Source organism: Diceros bicornis, chromosome 28 (genome assembly GCF_020826845.1).
Source record: "Diceros bicornis minor isolate mBicDic1 chromosome 28, mDicBic1.mat.cur, whole genome shotgun sequence".
Taxonomy (NCBI): domain Eukaryota; kingdom Metazoa; phylum Chordata; class Mammalia; order Perissodactyla; family Rhinocerotidae; genus Diceros; species Diceros bicornis.
Window position 1 is genome coordinate 42,550,766 of NC_080767.1, and position 22,121 is coordinate 42,572,886.

A 22,121-nucleotide genomic window follows, 5' to 3' on the forward strand; every position below is an offset into this window, starting at 1 on the left:
GCATACTCACCAGCTTATCCAAGGAGTCATCAGGAGGGCCCCACCATCCACAGACTGGGGGCACGGGGCCTGAGAGCGAGCCCACTGTCCTTCATGCCCTCCCCTGCTCGCTCTCACCAGGACCCAGGCCGAGAAAATGGAGAGTGGGGCAAGGAAGGAGCACACTGGCCTCCCCTCCGACCATGGCATCACCCCTAGAGGCAGCCTCCACGGGCCGAGGAGCATCAACTTTCCCACCAAGGGGAAAGAGGAGTCCCTGGGCTGCCCTCGGGGACTTCCCAATCCTGGGAGGCTGAGGTTTTCATGCTCACACTCCGGAACAATCCCAGAGATCCCAGGAGCCCTCTGGCCTGCACCTCTCTGCCTGTGTTAGCGCGCACCCCCCAGCCATGGTCATTACTATCGCCGTGATTACAGTGTGCACCGTTGAGCATTATTAAATCATCTCGCTACTGGGGAGGTGGGAACCTCCATCTCCCCACGGAAGCTCTGGTAGGTTGTGATCTGTTCCAGGTTACCTGGTGAACACATGACGAGCCGAAGTCTGCCTGGTGGCAAAGCCCCCAACACTCCAAGGTGTTCTTGGCCCCTGTCGTCTCTGCAGACTCGGGTCATTGCTCCTGGGGGGAGTGTGGCCGAGGGTCGGGCAGAGCAAGCCCCTGGGGGAGGTCGAGGTCATGAAACAGCCATCTGTCTCTTTCTGCGGCCACGGCCCCTTCCAGGCCTCCCTGGACGTGCGGGAAAGGGGCCCTCCTCAGGCGTGGTTGGCGCACAGCCCAGCCCCCTGCCCCCAGGAGCCAGCGCCTGGACTCCTCCCACAGTGCCTGTTTCCCTGCCTGTCAAGAGCACTCAGGCTGAGCAGGGGGCCCAAGGGCGCCCCAGGCCACTCACTGCCCGCTTCCCCGTGGTTTCCGCAGGTCAGTGGGAGCCTGGCGGGCTGCGTTCGGGTCACCTGGCTGCCATCCAGCAGAAGTCTCTGAGCTTCCTCGAGTCACTGAAGGTGTGTCCGCCCCGTTCTGTCAGGCTGATGACAGCTATGTCCCCTTACACCACTTCTGTTTGGGGTGAGCTGGGAGCTCTGTCCCCCGAAGCTGAGTAGAGGAGGCTCCACGGCAGGGAACTGTCGAATTTAGAGCCGGGCAGCTCTTCAGCGGGGGAGGCTGTGAGAGCAGGGAGGAGAGCACGGAGGGGGAGAAAATAGACCCGCCCAGGACATTCCCAGCTGGGGGAGGGGGGCGGGGTGGGGGAGGCTCCAGGCAGGAGGAGCAAGTCAGGGGGCTGGAGGGAGGGCCCTGCCATGTTGGGGGGGCACCCATCTGCCTTCTCCGGCTGAGGGCTTGCCGGGAGCTGTGGTGGGTAGCAGGCTGGGTCCCAGGAATCCTGAGGCCTGGGCCCTCCCTGCAGCTGGCCCAGCAGAAGCAGGAGCGGGCACTGGCCCTTCTGCGGCAGCGCACAGAGCTGGAGGTCTGGGAGACGCAGAAGGCCCTGGACGAGCTGCTGTTCAGACGCCAGCTGCAGGTCAGCCGGCCGGTCCTCCGAGGGCTCTCATGAGCATGCCCCGCTCCCTGCCAGCCGAGCCTGAGGCCTGTCTAAGGGGGATGCGGCTCCCTCGCTGCGTGGGGGCCACCTGCCTTTGAGGAAGGTCAAGCTGGGGGTGGTGCAGACATTCTGCTAATGAAGTGGGGCCTTGCCTGTGCCCCGAAGAGTGGAGCACACTGCCTGCCAGGGGCCAGCTCAACAGGCTGTGCGAGGATGCTCATCTTAAAGCAGAAACAGGAGGTTTTGGCCCACTTATGTCCTGGGGGCACCTGGCGGGGGGGACAGATGACCGCCTGAGCCTCCCACCTGCCCATGTCCCTTGTGGGCTTGTGGGCATCTGAGCTGCGGGCTCTCCGTTGGAGCTCACGGCTGAGGTGTATGGCTGCTGCCCGGGAAGGGAAGGGGGCCCACATCTCCGAGCCCGTCTCTGCCCAGCCCCCTGTGCCGGCATCGTTGAGCCCATCAGACAGGCAGCATTCGCTGGTCAGGGTGGCCCAGCACTGCCCCGCGAAGGGAAAGATGGTACCCAGCCCAGGGCTGGTGGGTGAGGACCAGGAGGCTGACGTCTGTGGTCTGGTTGGATGTGATGAACCTTCGTGGAAGTGACTCTTCTGTGTCCTTGGTCCAGGGACTGTTGGTGGGATGTACTGACTCACAGTACATTTAGGGAGACATTCCCACAGGAGTGACTGAACCCGAGGGAACATGTGTGCGCACGTGTGCACACATGTGCTTGTGTATGCATGCATGCATCCACAGCAACACGGACACACTTGGCCCTGGTTTCCCTTCCCTTCCTCCTGTTTCCAGCATCGCACCTGCTGGGTAACTGTGGCCGCTGTGGCCGGGACGCGGGCTGTGGTTCCCCAGGGGTCCTTCCCACAGCCAGCCCCTGCCGTCTGATGCCCCACGTCTTGGGATGCTCCAGCCCCGGCCTTGCTCTGTGTCTGCTGAGCCCCCGCCAGCCTTCCCCCACTGTGATGCCCAGCCCTCCCCAGGGGGCAGGGAGGCAGCTGTCGGCCTTACATGGAGGATGGACTCACGAGGCCCCTGAGGTTGGAGACTTGCCTGGTTGCGGGCTCCTCCCTGGGACCCGGCCTGACCCAGGTTGTGAGGCTGCCGCGTTCGAACCCCACAACGCACACCGCCTTCCTGTACTCACAGCGGCTCATGGAGAAACACTCCACCCGGGCCAGGTCCAAAACGGCTTCAGAGCCTGAGCGGCTGCAGGTGTGTGGGAACCCGGAGCTGATGACCTCTCGGAGCACCGTGACAGCCAGACCCAGGTGGGGCCCGAGGCGGGGGCCCATGGCCCCTCCCATCGTAGAAGCGGGCGGGGTGGGGGTCAGGACAGACATCGGGGGCTGGTGCTGGAGCTGTGAGTCTCCAGCGCTTTCTCACCCAGCAGATCACACCCACCCCTGGGCGGAGACACTGCTGTGCCCTCCCCAGGTCCCCAGGAAGGACAAGAGAGTCAGGCGGAGGGATCAGCTTCTGCAGGTGAGAGTGGCCTGAAAACACCCACACACCAGGCGCTTAACCCCGTGCCTGCCGGGAGGCAGAGTGCCTTCCCTGCATGGACCCCGAGGGGGCAACTGAGTCAGGCTCACAACGGAGAGGCCCAGAGTGAGGGGTGACTTGCCCAAGGCCACACGGTGAGGGCAGAACTGGGATTGGAAACTGAGTCTGATGCCAGAACCGTGTGACTGACCATGGGGACCACTGCCTCCTGCTGGGAAGGGCAAGCTGGGCGTCCACAGAGCCGGCAAGTGGACATAGTGGCCACCGTCCCCACCCACACAGACCTGGGGGACAGTGAGCCTGGATTATAGCAAGAAAGCTTTCGGTTAGACACTCGGTGAAGCAGCCCAGCAGCTGGGGCCGTGGCAGAGTAAGAGCGTGGGGGTGCCATCCAGCCCTGTCCACCCTGCTCTGGGACAGAGGGCGCCTCAGCTCCTCCAGCCCGCTCCCAGCAGACCTCCAGGGTGGCCGTCACCATCCCCCCGAAGCCCTGGGTACAGCCTGTCTCAGCCCCTTTGGGAGCAGGGACCCCTACACTCTTTCCAGGCCCATCCACGTGCCCACCTCCCTCCCTTTGAACGGTTTTCCCTGAGGCCTCTCAAGTGCTGGCCCCGCAAGTACCCGGACCAACTCCCCTTACTGTGTGTCCGGTGTCGGCAAATAAGGGTCCCGGTAGGGAGGGCCTCGCAAAACCTCTGAGAGCCTCGAGCTCTCGGTTGAGCTGCTGGTGGCGGACTGTGAGCCGATTGCTTTGCTCTGAGACTCCGCGCCTATCAGTCCCTGGTTTAATTTCATCACGGTCAGAAAGCACTATGTTATGACCCTGAATACATTGAGACCTGGGTTTTTCCCAGAATCTGGTCTGTCTTGGTGCATGTTCCCTATGCTCTTGAAAAGAATGAGTATTCTGCTGCTGTTGGGTGGGGTGTTGTTCAAATCTACTGTATCCTTGTGGATTTTCCTCTGCATTCTTGAGAAAGGGTACTGAAAAGGCCGCCCGTAACTGTAGATTTGTCTATTTCTCCTTGCAGTTCTATGAGTTTTGCTTCATGTATTCTGAGGCTCTGACACAGGCACGTACACATCTACGATTATTATGTGCTGATGAATTGACCCCTTTATCATTATGTCATTATGAATAACCCTCTTTACCCCTGGTAATAGGCTCTGCTCTGAAATCTGCTGTCTGATGCTAATCCAGCTGCTCCAGCTTTCTCGTAACTAGCGTTCACGTGGTGCATCCTCCCATCCTACTTTTTTGTGCGTGTGTGCGAGGAAGACCAGCCCTGAGCTAACATCTGATGCCAATCCTCCTCATTTTTGCTGAGGAAGACTGGCCCTGGGCTAACATCTGTGCCCTTCTTCCTCCACTTTATATGGGATGCCGCCACAGCATGGCTTAACAAGCGGTGTGTCGGTGTGCGCCCGGGATCCGAACCGGTGAACCCCGGGCCGCCGCTGCAGCGGAGCGCGCGCACTTAACCGCTTGCACCACCGGGCCGGCCCCTCCCATCCTACTTTTGACTTAGCTGTGTCTTGGTATTTTAAGTGTGCTCCTGTAGGCAGCGGAGAGCTGGATCTCGCTCTATGTTTTCTTATCTGATCTGGCAAACTCTGCCTTTCAGTCGGAGCCTTACACTGTGTGCATTTAACATGACTATCAGACGGGTAGGTTTGAGTCGTCATCTTGCTATTTGTTTTCTTTTGTCTCATCTCTCCTTTGTCTCCTTCTTTCTCTTTTTCTGGCTTCTTTGGTTAAACAAGTATTCTTTCAGGATTTCATCTCCGTGGTTGTCTTCTGAGCCATAACTGACCACTATGAGTGGTCACCTGCGCTCATAGGGTCTATGTGGCCTGCCTTCCAGTGACGGTCTACCACTCCACCTGCAGGAGACGGCTCTTCCAATACTACGTTTCTCCTTTTCTGGACTTCCTGCTCTTCTTGTCATGCATTTTACTTTACATGTTTTATAAACTCCACAATACATTGCTGTTTGTTTAAACACTCAGCAATCTTTTAAAATTTGTGTATATTGGGGCCGGCCCGGTGGCACAAGTGCTTAAGTGCACGCGCTCCGCTGCGGCAACCCGGGGTTCTGCGGTTCGGATCCCGGGCGTGCACCAACGCACTGCTTGTCAGGCCATGCTGTGGCGGCGTCCCATATAAAGTGGAAGAAGATGGGCATGGATGTTAGCCCAGGGCCAGTCTTCCTTAGCAAAAACAAAAGAGGAGGATTGGCAGATGTTAGCACAGGGCTGATCTCCTCACACACACAAAAATAAATAAATAAAATTTGTGTATATATAGACGTACACACATGTAGACACATATATATATGTAGTTAGGCCTGTACATTAGGCCACTTGGAAGCTGTGAGCTCAGGAAGCTCTGTTCTTTTGTGTGTGTGTGTGTGTGTGTGTGTGTGTGTGTGTGTGTGTAAGGAAGATCAGCCCTGAGCTAACATCCGTGCTAGTCCTCCTCTTTTTTTGTGCTGAGGAAGACCGGCTCTGAGCTAACATCTATTGCCAATTCTCCTCCTTTTTTTTCCCCCAAAGCCCCAGTGGATAGTTGTATGTCACAGTTGCACATCCTTCTAGTTGCTGTATGTGGGACATGGCCTTAGCGTGGCCGGAGAAGCGGTGCGTCGGTGTGCGCCCGGGATCCAAACCTGGGCCGCCAGTAGCGGAGCGCACGCACTTAACCGCTAAGCCACGAGGCCGGCCCTGTTTTTTTCCTTTGGATTCTTTTTCCCTCTCTGTTTCTTTCAGATAGTTTCCATTATTTTGTCTTCAAGTTCATTAATCTTTTCTTCTGCAATGTCTAATCTGCCATTAATCCCATCCAGTGTCTTTTTCATCTCAGATGTTTCAGTTTTCATCTCTAAAAGTTCCATTTGGACCTTTTTTATATCCTCCAAGATTCTATCTAACTTTTTAAACATATGGAATACGGTTATAAAAACTTCCAATGTCCTTCTCTGTTAACTGATCAGTTATTCTCATTATGGGTTGTGCCTCCTGCTTCTCAGCACGCCTGCGGATGCTGTGAAGTTCACCTTGTTGAGTGCTGGATGTGTGCTCCCATGCGCAGTGGAAGCTCTGCTCCAGGAAGCACTTACTCAGAAGCAGTCTGATCCTTCCAGGTCCCGTTTTTGATTTGTTCGGCGAATTCAGAGCAGGGCTTGGTCTGGGACCAAGGCAGGACCTTGCGTGCACTCTGCCCTAAGACCTGTGAATCATGAGGTTTCCCAGCCTGGCTGGTGCATTCCGGCATAGTTTCCACCCTCTGCTCCTTCCAGATGCTTCTTACCCCAGCACCTGTGTTTTCCCTACATGCATTCACCCATCAGCTCTCTACTGGTGGCTCAAGGGGGACACTCCACAGATGTCCTGGTTCTCTCTGTGTGGCTCTCTCCTCTCTGATACCCTGCCCCACGTGCTCTCGCTGCCTTGGTCTCTCCAGACTCTCAGCTCTATCTCCTCTACCCAGGGGCCTGCCAGGCTCTGCCTCAGTTTCCCCTCCTTGCACTGCAGCCTAGAAGCACGCTGTGGCAATCAGAGGTCTCACCTCACTTGTTTTCTGTCTCTCAGGGATTGCTGTGCTGTGTTGCAGTGTCTGGAGAACCATTCTTTCATATCTGTGTCTGTGTATATTTATGTCTGTATATACACATATACGTTCATACTTTTTTGTTTAGTTGGTTTTTTTTTTTAAGTTGTTTTTTTTTGTGTGTATGTGAGGAAGATTGGCCCTGAGCTAACATCTGCCAATCCTCTTCTCTTTTTGCTGAGGAAGACTGACCCTGGGCTAACATCCATGCCCTTCTTCCTTCACTTTATATGGGACGCCGCCACAGCATGGCTTGACAAGCGGTGCGTCAGTGCACGCCCGGGATCCGAACCGGGGACCCCCAGGCCACCGCCGCGGAGTGCGACCACTTAACCACTTGCACCACCGGGCCGGCCCCTTAAGTTTTTTTTTTTAGTGGGACAGTAAATCCACAATCCGATCGCTTTACTCTCTCTCAGCAGGAAGCTCAAGTCCTCAAACGACCTTTTTGAAAGTATAGGGTCCCTTCTCCATCCCACTCAGCACCGCAGGGTGGCCAGCAGAGGTCAGTGGCAAGGTAGCTGCTTAAGCTGGGAATCTGGGCTCTGCTGTCCCCCAGCCTGCTTGGTGCTGGACCTCGCACGGGTCATTTTCTCTCTCTGGCCTCAGTCTCCCCTTCTGTGTAAGCGAAGCAATTGGCCTGTCACCCCGAGCCCCTCTGCCTTGGGTCTGGTCTCTGCAGGCTCAGTGTGTTCGCACACCAGAACTTCACATCAGGGGGAGGAGACAGTTAATTCTTCTGGCTCGGCCTTGTGAAGATCTGCTGTGAAGCTGTGTGCATGTGGGGGCATTAAACCACCCACACATCCACCTTTGTGAGGCTCTCCTGTAGAAAAGGCCCGTGGAAACCCTGTGTGACCCACGGCTGCTCAGAACCCCTACGTGACCCGGCCGGGGGTGCTTTCTGTCCTCAGAGCCCGTGCAGGAAGGGAGGCCAGACCAAGCCCCTGCCCAGGTGCCCCTGGCCAGGCTCCACCCTTGGGACAACTCCACCCACCAGGTACAGAGAGAGGTCCCCTAGGGGGAGGGCACAAGAGTGGGGTCCAGGGGAGGCACTGGCAGGTTATTAGACCCCAGTCCCCCCTCAGCTGCCGGGGCAATCAGGTGCTGGGGCCTGCCTCTCCTGGAGCCTGTGCCCAGGGTGTCTCTGCTGTGGCTCCTGGGCTGGGGGGGGGCACTCCCTGCCATGGGCATCACCCACTCTTCCAATTAACATCTGCCCAGGCCCCTTCCTCCCCCCCCGGGTGGTAGGTGAGGGCAGGCATTTCAACAGGCTGCTTCGGGCAGGGCTGGCAGCTGCCACCCAGGTTACACACTTCAGGGCAGGTGGCCCTGCCTTTCCTGGACCCTCTAGAGCACAAACAAGTGCCTGGCCTGGGCACAAGGCCAAGATGATGAGGACCCCCCACTGCCCTCTGGAGCTCACAGTCGGAAGGGGGGTACTCCCCTCCGGGAAGGGGGACACGACATGGGGATGCGTGGGGCAGGCAGTCCGGTAGGGCTTCCTGGAGACAGCGGCCTCCTCCCCGGGACTGGCGCCCCTTCCATCGAGCGAGGCCGGTCCTAAGAGCGGCCTGGAAGCTCGGCTGTGGTAATGCAGCCCGGTGGGTATGCCCCGCCCCGGTGGAGCCCCGAGGGGGTCCCAGAGCACCAGGCCCGGGGCCTTCATCCGGTTCACGCTCCAGACGCTCGAGCAGAGCCTGCGGGAGAAGGAGCTGCGCGCGCAGCACCAGGCCAGGCTGCTGCGCCTGCGCGAGAAGGCGCTCGAGGAGAAGATGCGCGCCGAGCTGGCCTGGCTGGAGCATCAGCGAGGGTGAGCGCATGCGCGCCGCGCCGGCCCCGCCCGCTCAGGCCCCGCCCCGCTCAGGCCCCGCCCCGCGGCCGTCCTGCTCCGGGGCCGGGTTCTGACAGCCTGGGCCGGAACGCATTGTGCTCACCCAAGTAGTGATGGGTGTTTGCAGAAAGTTAGATAAAGCAGTAAAGTACCAGGAAATAAGTACATAATATTAAAGCCAGCCTAGTCCCACCTCTCCGAGATCATCTCGGCCTGTTTTCCAGTCTGTCTGCCCAGCTCTGGTTAAAACCTTTCCGGGTCCCTGCGTCACCGCTGCAGCATCCAGGGCGCCCAGCGCAGGGAGACCTTACAGATCCCTTAGCCTGCCCCGTAGCTGGACCTTCCCATTGCTTCCAACTTTGTGTCACTAGAAGTGAACGTCCGAGACGTAATTTCCTTAAGGTAAATTCCCAGAGGTGGAATTGCCGTGTCAGCGAGAGTGCATTCTTTTCAAGCTTCTTGATATTCCTGTACTGGCCTCCAAAAAGGTTGTTCCAGTTAAGATCCTCACCTGCAGTTTACGAGCCTGCCAGGCTGTGGGTGTTCTGTTCCATGATGGCCCCCACCTCCCCCTCCCCAGAGGGCCCCCAGGCTGAGCGGGGGCTCCAGGGTTGGGGGTGGTGCCCCCCCTTCGTCTCTCAGGCCCAAAAGTGGTCATTGGGCGGGAGAGGGATTCCCCCAGCCTGCCCATGCGTGGCCACCTCCTCCCAGTGCCTGCTGCAGGATGAGGGTGTTCCGGGTCCACTGGGCCGCCAAACAGATGTCTGTGGTTTTTCACATCCACTTGCTGGACTCGAGGTCGCTGTCGATCCTGCCTCCTTCTCCAGGTGTCTGGGCAGCAAAGGGGATGACGCTGCGCTGGTGGCCTTGGTGGAGAAGCAACAGCAGGCCCTCAGCACCCTTGAGCAGGAGCAGGTAAGGGCCGGCTTGACCCCAGTCGGTGGGTGGGCAGCCGACACCAAGGTGGTCCTGCCGCCCACCTGCTGGGAACGTGACCATCCCACACCATAGCTCGAGAATTCCCGAGCCCACGCCACCCTCTAGAGCTGCTCAGGACCCTGCAGTGTGCGGGGATCATCCAGTGGCCCACGGGGGCAGTGTGTCCTGGATGGAGTGCAGCCCTGTTGTCCTGGCTCCTGTGGCCTCTGCAGAGTGGCTTGGCCTCTCAGAGCCTCGTTGAATGGGAGAATGACAGCAGTGTGTGTTTCTCGGGGTTGCGGAAGAATTGAGTGCAGCCAGCACTGGCCGGAGTGGGTGTGCATGACCTCGGAGGGGATTCCCAGCTCCTCCGAGCCCAATTTCCTCATCTGGAAAATGGGGTCAGGGCTGCTGGGCTGGTGTCCTCTCATCTCAGTCCCCTGACACGCTGTGGGGTGAGGGCTAGTGTTAACACCCTTTATACAGAGGAAGAAACCGAGGCCCAGGGAGTGGGGGGCTTGCCTTGCTTGGGGACCCTCAGCCGGGGAGTGAGGGGCCTTGCTGGACTTTGGGTTGACGGAAAGCCCAGGCTCCTAACCTCCTCCCTGGATGGACTGTGTGGACTGGGGAGGTAGGGTGGCAGGCCTGGGGCATTCCAGGCAGAGGGGCAATGGGAGGAGACCCAGGCTGAGATCCGTGTTCTCCAGGGCGTGCCGTGAGGACATGCCCAGACCAGTGAACTGTGCAGAGGGCTTAGGAGGGGGTCCAGTTATCAAAAGCAGTGAAGGTGGCTGAGGGAACAGGCTCTCGGGGGGGGCTGCCCCGGTCTCCCACCTGCGAGCAAGCCCTGGCGAGAGGGTCTGGAGCTGGCCAGGGGCGGGAACGAGCACCGGCGCCTGGGGTCCGGTGTTGCAGGTGGAGACACTGTGGCGGAGACTGGGGCCTGGGGCGAGGGAGCCAGCTCTGCGGAGCCTCAGTGTCCTTGTCGGACCTATGAAGGCTGCCACCTCCTGGGGTGGATGTGCAAAGACCCGAGCGGAGCGTGTGCTCCGGCTAGGTGGCTCTGCCGAGGGGTGTGCCGTTGAACGCAGTAGAGGACAGTCGGGGGCCGTTTAACAAAGGGACGAGTTCCAGGGGGCTAGGACAGCGCGCAGAACCTGGAGAGAGGGAGCTCTGCCTGGAGAGAGCAGGGGCGTGGCCAGCCTGTGCCAGCCCCACTGTGGGGGGCCCGGGGATGAGCGCTCCACCTTCCCTCCTGCCTCCTGCTGGAGCCTCCTGTTGGCCAAACCCAAGTGGAGCCAAAGTGCGTGGGGGCTCGTGGGCACGCAGGGTGAGAAGCGCAGGGGCATCTGGACGAGCAGAGGGGGCCCACACAGTGCCAGGGCCAGCTGTCCCCCCAGACACCCCACACCCCATCCATCGTGTGCATTTCTCTCCAGTGTGTGCCTCTGTGCGGGGTGGGGTTAGCCTGACGTTTCTCCTGTGGCTGGGCTCCTCAGAGGGAAATCCAGTACCTGAGGGACGTTCACTTGTTCTTGCACCAGGAGAGGAAACTGCTCCTGCGGCATCAGAGGGATCTCCTCTCCACGCAGGGGTCCGTGGCTTCCCTGCAGCAGGAGCTTCCGGCCCGGACCAGGCCACCTCGGGTGGGCACCCTCACCTGGGCTGGCAGCTTGGGCAGCAGCCAGGAAACACTGTCACCTGGCTGCTTCATGGGCATGTGCAAGTCCCTGTAAAAACACCTGTGACCCAGGGTGGAAAGGGACTCTGGAGGGGTACAGATGGAGGGCAGGAGGGGCGGCCACCTGCTGGGCAGCCAAGGAGGTTTCCTGGTCAAGGTGGCTCTGGCCGGGCCCTGGAGAAGGAGCCAGACCCCCAGTGGTGGTGGAAGGTGCTCCAGGCCTGGAGGTGGAGGTGGGGAGCCCAGTGGGAAGGAGGGCGGTAAGGCTAGAGCTGAGGGGCCAGAGCATGTGGGGGGCAGTGGTGGAGAAAGGGTCCCTGCAGGGCCAGTGGGGGCCGGGGCAGGAAGGAGAGGATGGCCAGGGCCTCCTTGCAGAGGCCAGCCCTTGGGGGACCCCAAGCAGCAAGGGCATCCTTGCTCCAGCTCTCCATCCCGCCCGCCGGCGCATGAAGGAAGCTGTGTGGATGCTGGGTGGGGCAGCTGTCCCCTGCCTAAGTGTCTCGTCTGTGAGTTGGGGTGCCCATGGTCTCACCTGGGGAGTGAGGCTGGAATGACCTGGGTTCTATGAAGCACCTGGTGTAGGTGAGCAGTCACCCTGTGAGATGACCACCAGGGCCTGTGCTGCCTGCCCCAGGCCCACCTGCGGGAGAGGGGACCCACGGCTGCCCCATGCCAGAGCACAGCCTTGGGTGCGGGCCAGCGACTCCCTGCTCTGGCCTTGTGTCTGCGCCTGTCGGGGCACTGTTAGCACCAGGGTTCAGGGCTCCTGCACGCTAGGACCACCTGATGCAGCCCGGCGCCCGCTTGCGGGAGCATACCTTACACCCCGCCACCCACCGCCCACAGTGGCTGCCACATGAAGCCTGCCACCGTTTTTCCTGAGGAGATGGACAGGAGGTGCCCACGCCAGCTCACCCTGTGCTGTTTCTCATAGAGCTCCAGCCCTGAAGTCGAGGCTGCCCGGGCAGAGGGCTCTGAGACAAGCCAGCAGCTGGAGGGGCCTGCGCAGGGCTCCTCGTGCCCCCCGACACCACACAGGACTGGCAGCCCCACGAGCCACGCCCCACGGGGAAGTCCCGAGAGCCCACGAGGCCCACAGTGAGTGGTCACGGGGTGGCCCTAGCTGGTGGTCACCATTAAAGCCTTTCCTGTGCTCGGCAGCCAGGGTGTTTGTGGCTGCTGGGCCCTGCGTCACCCGGCCCTGCCAAGGGGGGTTTTGGGGGCACTGGGGGGACCCTGCTCTGGCTGGCTAGCCCATGGGGTGTGGGCAGAGACCAGAGCTGCCCTGGCCCAGTGGAAGGAGCACAGGCACGTGCTGGCGAGTCCCCAGCTGGGCTGCTGGCTGGGGTGTGGCCCTATGGGGTCCTCCCCACTCTGAGCTGGTTTCCTCATCTGCTAAATGGGAACAGGGGTGCCCCCATCCCCGGGCTGCTGTGGGGTGCAGTGAGACAGAGCAGGCAGATGGCCCTGGCTTGAGGGCAGCGGGCAGCACGTGCGTGGCCACCCAGCTACCGGGCGCCCCCCTCCGAGACTGGCACGGGGCTGTTGTGCCAGTCCTGGCCGCTCAGCCTCCTCCTGCGGGCCTGGCCACGTGGCCACTCGCCTTGGTTTGCAGCAAAAGGGCCTCTCGTGGCAGATGAGAGGGCTTGGCCCCGGCTGAGTCACGAGGCGGGGGCGGGGGTGAGCGGGGAGGACCAGTACCACCTGACCCGGAGCCTTGCTGTGGGAACCAGCCGAGCTGCTTTTCCCATCAAGAGCTTCCTGAGCTCCCTGCACTGGGCGCGCCTCCTTCACTTCCGTCTCCATTAAAATAAACGGCCCCATAGCCGGGGGCCACCAGCCTTGTCCCCAAGGGCTGGCTGCCCGCCAGACTCTAACCGCAGCACCCCAGAAGCAGGAACCTGGGGAGGTGAGGACGCAGGAGGCACCCCCACCCCTGGGAAGGGGCCTGCCCCCCAGGAGCAGCCTTCTCAGGGACCCCTGCCTGCGCATGGGGGCTCCGTCACTGTCCAGCAGCCCTCTTCCAGGGTGGCGGGGCCTGTGTGCATGCCTCCCCCAGGGAAGGGAGTCCTCGCCCACTCGCCCGCTGGGCCCTGAGCTCCCCTCGGCTTCCCTCCACGCGCGCTTTTCCAATAAAACTCGGCCCGGACTGATTGATAACTCACACCGCTATTGATCACCAGTCCCAGGTCTTTGAAAAGGCTTCCAGGCTGATGCCCTCTCTTGTTTGTAGGGCTGGGGCAGGCGGGGCCCTTAGCCCATGTGATTGGCAGGCCTGGACCCCGAGGTCGGGGGGTCGGCCGTCCTCTTGGGGGTACATGGCTGGGTGGGGTCTCCTTTGCTTCTCTGATCACACCAATGGTGCGTAGTCACTGTTGGGAAGTTAGAAAACAGAGAACAGCTGTGTATATACAAGGAGATACTCCAGATCTCCTTAACCCCACCTCTGAAAGAATGATTTGTAATGTTTTGCTGGAGGTCATGCCACTCAGAGAAATAGGTGAGTTTCGTTCTTCTGTTTGTTCAAGAGAAGCTCAGCGGAGCTCAGAGCGGGTCAGGGCCCCGGGTGCATCCATGAACTTGTGCCTGTGGGGCCCCTCCTCGTGCTCAGCCCCCCAGGGTGCCTGGGCTCCTGGCCAGAGACCCCGGGTGCAGGGATGGTTTTCTGGAGGGACGATAAGCGTTTCAAAGGGCATGGGGTGGAGCCTCCCATTCCTTTCTGTCAGCCTGGTTCTGCCCCCGTGGCAGCTCCAAGGGTGGGTGACAGGCTCGAGGCATAGCCCACTTGCTCTGTCCTCACGTCCTTGCTCCAGGGGCCGTGTGGGGCCTGCATCCAGGACACAGGCGCCCACCAGGTCGTGCCCCAGCAAAGTCAGAGCTCTGGCCCCTGAGTCGCCTCCTCCTTCAGAGGTTTCTAGGCTCTAAGGATGGCCCTCTGACCCCACTCCCTGTCCACACCCCTGACATGAGTGTGAATTAGGGGGAGACGCTCGGGGCCACCCTGGGGGGAGCAGCAAGCTGTGCCCAGTTGTAGCGAGTTCCTGGGGAGAAAGGGAACAGAAGTAATGCCAAGCTGCACGAGAGAGAGCGACAGAATGTTCTAGAGCAGGCCTCCCTGCAGGCACTGACCTTAAACCCAGAAGGAGTCAGGAGACTGGCAGCCTCGCTCCACTAGCCGCTGCCTTGAGGCTGCGCCGGGGACGCTTTTTTGCTGCTCGGCTGTGTGCCCAGAGCAGGGCAGCAGGCCTGGGTGTGTGGCGTCCAGACCTCTGACCCGCATGCCTCCCGGAGCTCAGGGGGGCCCAGCGCACACAGGTGCTGCCCCACGGACCAGCAGTCCGTTTCCGTGCCGAAGTCTTGATGGAGCACGTACGGTGCCTCGCTCTGTGCTGGGGGACAGGTGGACGTCACCCTGCCACCACGCCCCAGTGCTGTGTCCGCCCCGTGTCACCCCCAGCAATGGCCCCATCTGGGGGCAATGGGCCCTGTTTGAAAAGCTGCTGGGCAGGGAGGGGCCAGGACCTGTCTTCCTTCACCCGTGTGCTGACCACTTGAGGTCACCAACCTCAGCTGTCCCCGGGAGGTGATGCGTGTTGTTCCACTTGTGGAGTGTTCTGGTCAGGGCTGGTCACCCTGGGAGGGAGTGGCCTGGGCAGGCAGTCACTGCCACTCTGCACTGCCTTGCAGCCTTCTCACTGGGCAGCAGGACGGGACACCCCCCTGGGCAACTTTGGCAGCAGACTGTCACCTACAGCCTCCGAGGCCGGCATGGGGAGAGGACACTCCCAAGGCTGGCAGCTGGTCTGACGCTGGAGGCGGGCTGGTGGAGAGCCACAGCCATATGGGCCAAGGTAACTAGACAGGGTAGTGGCAGTGGCAGCCCGAGGACAGACGGTCACTCCCTCGGTGGGCCCCAGCAACTTGGGGCAGCACCAGGCTCGGGGTCAGACAGACCTTCGTCCCAGTGAGCCTCGCCTGAGCCGTGTTGCGGGGGCGTCCCCCTCCTCTCTATCCCTCTCTCTGAGTGGGCAGCGGGCCCGCCTGCAGGAGGGCCTCCCGCACACATCTTATCTGTAAGCGGATAAGAACGGACATGTGAGCGGTGAGTTGCAGAGGGGGCTCCAGGGCTGTGCTCATGAATTCTTCCAGCCTCCCAGTGTCACCCCGGGACATATCTTGTAACCCAAGGGTGCCCTGGAACACGGTCTGGGAAGCACTGGGTGGAGTGTTGAGGGGTCTGTGGAAATAGACCCCCTGGGCCTGCAGCCATGTCTCTGGTCACCGGTATCTGAGGGTAGAGGGGGCGGAAGAGTTGCGGGGGGGGACAGGTGGGTTTTATGACAAAGGAGAGGATGGTGTAGAGGAGGGGTTAGGAGGGGTCCCAGGGAACAGGGAGCCTCGGGTGCACGGAGGACTGGGCTCCAAAGAAGGAGGGGCAGGAGGACAGGAGCATCTTCCAGAACCTTCCTCAGGGACTAGCTCTGCTTCCTCTGCAGTTCTATGGGCTCCCCCGAGCTCTGGAGGCCCCTCCTTGAGTTCTGGGGGCTCTCCCCGTGTTCTGGGGACTGTCCCCAAGCTCTGGGGGGCTCTTCCCAAGGACAGGTAGAAGCCAAATATTTGGGTCTGTGTGTCTTTCAGAGCCTGGGGAGCAGCCTTGTGTCCCCCTACCCAGCCTTCAGCAGGCGACCTCCCTGGATGTTGGACGGCCCCTCGGCCCAGCCTCACCTGTACGCAAACCCCAAGAAAGACCTTCCCCCCATTTGCCCATTTAGGGGCCTCCTCCCCGCGTTCTGCCATGTGTGACTGATCTTGGTTGGGGCCCCGGCGCCAGCGTGCCCTTAGTTGTGCTGGTGGGGGTCCCCGTCAGTCCCCATCCTTGGTGCCCTCTCCCAAGTGCCTCCTGCAGAACGAGCATCTTTCTTTCCCTCTTGTAGACGCAGATGGGCGAGGTGGAGGGGTGTGTCTCTGCAGCTCAGCTCTGGTTCCAGCAGGCGAAGGAGCCGCCCCCGGATAAGTCCCCTGGGAACGGTAGGGGGCTCCCCTGCGTGGGCCTTGCCAGAAGCTCCTCCACCTGCTGTGGGTCCCCTCCTAGGCTGTGCCAGCCGCTAGACCAGAACAGGGAGGCCCGGGAGGAAAACCACACTAACCCCAGCACAGGGGGAGATCCGCCTGCTCCGTGTCTCATGGGCGACGCGGCAGCTCAGCCATAATTGCTCTGATCCTTCCAGTCACACTTTGTTGATCTGGAACAGATCTTTGAGTGACTTGGAAACCAGCGTTGTCATAAATGTCTTCTGTAGCTGACGAGGGGTTGTTACACGCACTGAATTCCGGGGCAGGAGGAGACTCATTCGCTGTGGGAGACAGCAGGCTGGACAGCCAGGGGGTCACGTGGCCCCCGCCTTGTCTCAGTGCCTGGATGCCACCTCAGAGCTCGCCCTCCAGCCTGTGGTGTAGGTGAAGGGTTAGAGCCGCTCCAGGCCCTCGGGGCTACCGGGAGAGCTTGTGACCGGGCGGTCTAGAGTATGCGCTGGGTCTGTCTGACCAGGCGCTGGCTGCTTTCTACTCAGGACACTGTGCCTACAGGGGCTCCCTGGGTGAAGCCCCATCATGATCATCGGGAAGCCAGGGTTCCTTCCACGTGGCCTACCACTGGCTGTGGATGAGAGCCCATGTTGGCAGAGGTTCCACAAATCTGGGCTTTAGCCAGATAGCTCTGATCCCTTCAGGCCAGTGGCCTTAGGACCGTGCTAGACCCCTGGGCCTGCTGTCCCAACACCTACCAGGTCCCAGGGTGGAATGAAGGGGTAGGAAGATGACTCACGGACATGGAGGTCTCCAGGAGCTTCTCGGTGGAGGCCCCGCTGTAGCCCCCTTCTCCCCTCCGTGTCCCCACTTGGCTGATCTTCAGCTGTGCTGTGGGTGACCTTGACGTGTCCAAGGCCTGCTCCTACCGCCCTTCCTCGCCCCCTCCCTGCCAGCGTCCAAGCAGGCAGAGCCTGGAGCTCCACAGCGCAGCCCCTGGAGAGTCCCTGTGGGGCAGGAGAACAGTTATGGCAAAGGGTTTGCAAGTCACAAGGGGAGGTTTTTCCCCAAAACTAAAATAAAGAGGTCCCTAAATTTTAAACAATTTTTCTAAAAGGTTTTTCTGGGACTTCATACCAGTAACTATCCAACAACAGGGTAATTTTAGGGGCAGATAGTCACATATTTTTCTGTGCTCGCACTAACCAACTACTGCAAATAAGTGTTGCAGCTGGTTTGAATTTTAAGATTTTTTTCACATGGCTTCAGAATTCCTGGGCACCATGCCCTCCGTGTCCTGCTTCCTGCACCCGTTGGCTCTGACAGTCCCTTTGCCTCACAGGAGACCCCCAGACCAACCCCAGCCCCTCGTCAGCAGAGGAGAAGACCTGGCTTCTGATGGAAAGCCATGCACGGAGCTTCCAGGGCCGGAGCCCCCACTCCCTGGCCGGAGAGGGTCCCTGCAGCCCCCGGGAAGCCAGCGTGAGTGGGCTTGGCCCCGTGCTTTCTGCAGGCTGAGTGGGAGTCTGGCCTTGCCTTGTCGGGCCCTGCCTGTGGCTCTGGGTAGGGGATCCCCTTGTCCATCAGATGGGGTGTTGATGGGTCTTTGAAATTGCCCAGGAGGAGAGGTGTCTGGTGAGTGGGGGTCTCCATGGACCTCTTAGGGGGATGGTCGTTGTTACCCTGGTCACAGAGCCCAGGGGTTTTATCCACAGCTGAGAGAGGTGGGCCGATGCCCCGGCAGAGTGGCCACGCCCTGACTGTGCTGTTTCTCCGCAGTGTTTCCAGCAGGTGGTTGGAGGCAGCACGAGCCAAGCGGGGTCGGAATTGGGGCTGGGTTTTGCCAGCAGCCCCACAGGGGAGCCCCACGAGACGGAAAGCTGGTCAGGGGAGCGGAGGTGTGGGGCCTGGGAGGGCTGCCTGGGTGGTGGGACCCTGGGGCCTGGAGACGGTTCAGCCAGCACTCCCTGACCTCTCCCTGAAAGACCCTCACTCTCTCCTGGGGCCCCTCGTCCTGGCCTGGCTGTGCACCCCCGAGCTCTCCTGAGTCTGACCCCCCTTTGGCAACAAAGATGTCACCCAGTGAATCGGCCCAGGATCCAGCGATGGGGGCAGCAGGAGGGGTCCCTCCAGGGAACACGGGCCTCTGAGCCTCTCAGATGGTGATCCCCCCAGTTGCCTGATTCAGTGGGGACCCCCTAAAGACAGGCCCCTCACCCCAACCCGGGGAGCCCTGTGCTCTGAGGGTCACCTCCCTTTGGGGGCAGGTGACTGGCAGGCATGTTTTTCAAGCTTGTTGGGTAGTTGAAGGCACCCTGCGGAGACCCTGAGTCCTGGGGAGGAGGCTGGGAGGATGGGGCTCCCTCCCGGGGGTACCCCCGGACTTCCTGAATGTGCTTGCAGGATAGAGACCTGTTGGCAGGAGGACCCCCACGACCCCTTCTCCTGGCAGGAAGCTGCCCAGCTGACCGCCTCTCCAGGTGATTCCCTGCCCCACTCAAGGGCCCCCTGCTTTGCACAAGGACCATCGGGTCCCCATTTAAGGGTCATACAAGACCAGCTTCTAAATCAGAGCCAGCCTGCTCCCGCAGCCACTCCGTGTCCCCTCACATCCCAGGGTCCCCAGCGGCAGGTGCATGACAGCAGGTAGACTCCCTGTCTGAACCGTCACATCTAACAAAAAAAAAAGACAAGGCCAAGGCAGCCACTCAGTCTCTGAACAACAGCTGCGGTTCTGAGGCTAGATCCCTGGGCCTCGGAAATGTCCGCCCAGACGTGCTTCACTGACATGTCGGGTGGATGGGGCCGAGATGACCGTGTAGAATTGAAGGGGCCCCACGCTGACACCGTAGGCGTGCCCTCTGCCTCTGTCTGGGGTTTTCATCCACTGGCGTAGGGGCTGGGAGTGTGGGCTGCCGCCCCTCCCAGCATTGGAGGGAAGGCAGTGTTGTCCTCAAACTCCCCTCTCTCTGCAGCTCCTGCAGCAGCTGAGGAGATGGCACCATGCGCCCAGCACGAGGGCAGCCCCCTGCCCTGGCTCACAGCCCCCTTGGACCTGGGCTCCGCGTCCGAGTCTGCTCCCGGGACCTGCTCAGGGTCTTCGGCCTCGTCCTCTGGGAGCGGCCTGTCGCGTCCCTCTCTCCAGGAGTTTCAGAAAGCCTCTGCCATCCTGGTCCAGCTTTCCCAGAGCTCCATCTCCCTGTCGGACTGGGAAGCCGGGGACACCCCAGATGCAGACCGTGGCTGGTCTGGGGAGTTATCTGCGGGAGACTCCTGGGTGTTCCACCAGGGCGGAGGGCAGGTGACCTGGGAGAGGCTGGAGGGCAGCAGGGCCGGTCCCCTGTGCAGCTCCTCGCCTGTGTCAGGAGGCCCAGAACCAGTGCGAGGCCTTCTGCAGGCAGGCTGGCCACTGCCTCTCCCCGATGCCCCCTCTCCGAGGTCAGGGTCGGAGCTGTCAGCGGCGTCCAGCGAGGTCTGGGACGAAGAGAACCTGCCAGAGCCTGGCGCTGGTGCCGAGATAGCCTCAGGGTGCTCCTTGCCTGCAGGAGGCTCCTCCGACCTGGAAAGCAGCGAGGCACCTGGAGGGGCACTTCCTTCCTTGGGCCCTGGGGAGGGGCAGGAAGCTTCTGGAACCAGTGGGAGCCTGACCAGTGGATCGAATACAGGAAAAGCCAAGTGGACGTCCCCTAAGGCTGCCTGCATGGCATTTCCATCCCAAACCTCTTCCTCCAGTGACTTAGACCCTTCCCTTTCCATTCCCTTGAGGACCTTGGCATCTGAAGGGGTGGATTTCAGCAAAGGAGGAGAGACTGGGCCTCCGCAGGCCTTGGCTGGCTGCCCAGAGGGGCCCCAGGATGCTGACCTGAGTTCATCCACCGACAGGAAACCTCTACAGGCCTCACCTGAGCCTGAGGTCCCTGTGAGCCCGCAGGCTCCTCCTGGGGACCCCAGTGGGCTGGCAGCTCCAGCAGCTAAGAGCCGGGTGCCTGGGTGTGGGGGCAGCGGAAGCCCCTCTGTCCCGGAGGAAGCCCACTCCCCCCTGGCTGGCTGTGTCTTGCCTGAGATCCTGTCCCCTGTCAATGAGGTGCTGTCCTGTGGCAGTGCCACCCTCTCTTCCTCCACCCACTGGGACGCCCACCTCCCTCCCCTGCCTCACATCTTCCCAGCAGACAGTGAGGCCGACGCCGACAGCCTCCACTCAGAGGACTTCCCTGCCCCGCCCGAAGACGCCACATGTCCAGGGGGCTGGCTGGGCCCCCAGGGGGAGGACGCCTCCCTCAACGCTGGCAAGTTGCCCTCCTTGTCCGGGGAGGGCCTGCCCGAGGCACTGTCCCCGGGGCCCCAGGAGTCGAGGCTCTGCCTGGGGGCAGCTGGACAGGGCAGAAGCCTTGGGGATGAATTGGGTAAATCATGTTCTGTTGTGGGGGACCAGGCTGTGGGCGGCCAGTGGTCTGAGCCGGTCAGCTGGCCAGGATCCTCCATGTGCAGGGGGACAGGCGATGCCCCAGGGGGACTCCCAAGGCTGTCAGCGCAGTCCCCAACCCTGTCCAGAGTGGCCTGGATGGTGGGGGAGGGGCTGCCAATGCTGTTGGCGGCAGGTGACACAGGGCTGTCTGGCACTGGGCAGGGGGACCCTGCTCCCTCTTTGGGTGCAGGCCTCTGCGTGGATCTCCTGGGTGTGGAGAGAGCCGAGGTGGTGGATTTGGTCTCCACCCAGCTCACCAGAAGGATCCTGTGCGATTCACTAGCTGTGCTGTCAGAGCTGGCCCAGCCGGGCAGCCCACTGACAGAGGAGCTGGCGGGTGCCAGCCGTGTTCCCGAGGCTCACACAGCAGCCACTGGGCAGTCTTGGGGAAGACAGGACTTCTGAGGAGATGGTGGAGGGCCTACGGTGATGCACAGACCTGTGTCATCGTCTGAGATATCGTTGTAGGATTGTGCGTGCGTGCGTGCTGGAGGCTTTGGGAAGCCTGGACTTGGCCAGGGCAGAGCAGCTGTGCGGAATCGCCACCCCGAGGCTGGCTGTGCAGGTGGTCATCTGATGCAGGGCCAAAGACTGGATGGTGACCCCTTGCCATCAACTGCAGATGGGCTCCGTCTGTGTTTTTCTGGGCATTGGGTTCACTGTTTCCATCAGGGTCCTGAGGAGGTCCCTGATAGACGAGACTAAGAGGCAGGAAGGTATAGGGTTGTGTGGGGCGTGTCGGGAGGCTGGCTGGCCAAGAGAAGGTGTGGAGCTCAGGGACTTGAGGGAGAACAGTCCCGGGGAGCCGAGAGGGGGAGCCGCTCCCGAGGGCGAACTTGGCAGCGGGCCGCAGAGACCACTTGCCAGGACAGCTGCCAGTAACAAAGCCAAGAGAGGAAGAAAGAGCGGCTTTGGGGAGACACAGAAGCAAGGGGTTGAGGTGGGCTGGGGGTCACGTCCACACTGACGTGCGTCTCAGCTTTCCTGGGAAATCATTCGTGGCGATATTACTGCTTTTGACTTCTGAGGGCCGAGGGCCTGGATGCCTTCCCTGTGTCCAGCCAACTACCTGTGGCGGGGTGATGGGTGTGTGTGCCCAAGTTGTAGATTAGAGGAAGTGGCAACTCAAGGCTGAAGGTCACTTTACCCGTGGCCAGCCCACTTTCAGGCCTGTCCTCTGGGGTGGGTGGCCCAAGGCCTCCCCGAATGTGCTCAGGACTCCTTCTGGAAGAAACGAGCCCATTTCCTCGTGGGCAGTCCATTATCGAATGAGCCCCCCAACACGGCGTGGACCCAATGTTTTCAAAGGTGTTAAAGGTGGGCTCTTGTGGCGATGTGCTTCTGCAAGGAAGTCCTGAGGACTCCACAGGCCCTCCAGGTTTTCCTCTTTACCCGAGTGTCTGCTTGTCTCAGCATCGGTGCTCAGGCGAGAGTCCAGGAAATTAATGTTGACTCAAGCATAAAGAGGGTTTCCTGTGGGGAGAGAAGTCAGGAGAAGATGAACCGTGGGAAGGAAACAGGACCAGCC

At 60.8% G+C, this 22,121-nt stretch overlaps 1 protein-coding gene across 1 annotated transcript in view; it reads left to right on the forward strand.

Moving 5' to 3' along the window:
* CCDC187 (coiled-coil domain containing 187) overlaps positions 1–21,530 on the forward strand; it is a 47,438-nt gene extending 25,908 nt beyond the window's left edge. Inside the window, exons 13-29 of the mRNA XM_058524690.1 lie at positions 918–1,000; positions 1,405–1,518; positions 2,704–2,825; positions 2,948–3,165; positions 3,481–3,554; positions 7,569–7,670; positions 8,356–8,483; positions 9,332–9,419; positions 10,922–11,068; positions 12,038–12,201; positions 14,791–14,954; positions 15,742–15,830; positions 16,038–16,131; positions 17,471–17,610; positions 17,908–18,026; positions 18,532–18,608; positions 19,104–21,530. Coding sequence (XP_058380673.1) covers positions 918–1,000; positions 1,405–1,518; positions 2,704–2,825; positions 2,948–3,165; positions 3,481–3,554; positions 7,569–7,670; positions 8,356–8,483; positions 9,332–9,419; positions 10,922–11,068; positions 12,038–12,201; positions 14,791–14,954; positions 15,742–15,830; positions 16,038–16,131; positions 17,471–17,610; positions 17,908–18,026; positions 18,532–18,608; positions 19,104–20,998 — 3,818 coding nt within the window. The 3' untranslated portion in view covers positions 20,999–21,530. The remainder of the gene's footprint in view (positions 1–917; positions 1,001–1,404; positions 1,519–2,703; positions 2,826–2,947; positions 3,166–3,480; positions 3,555–7,568; positions 7,671–8,355; positions 8,484–9,331; positions 9,420–10,921; positions 11,069–12,037; positions 12,202–14,790; positions 14,955–15,741; positions 15,831–16,037; positions 16,132–17,470; positions 17,611–17,907; positions 18,027–18,531; positions 18,609–19,103) is intronic.
* Positions 21,531–22,121: the final 591 nt, after the last annotated feature.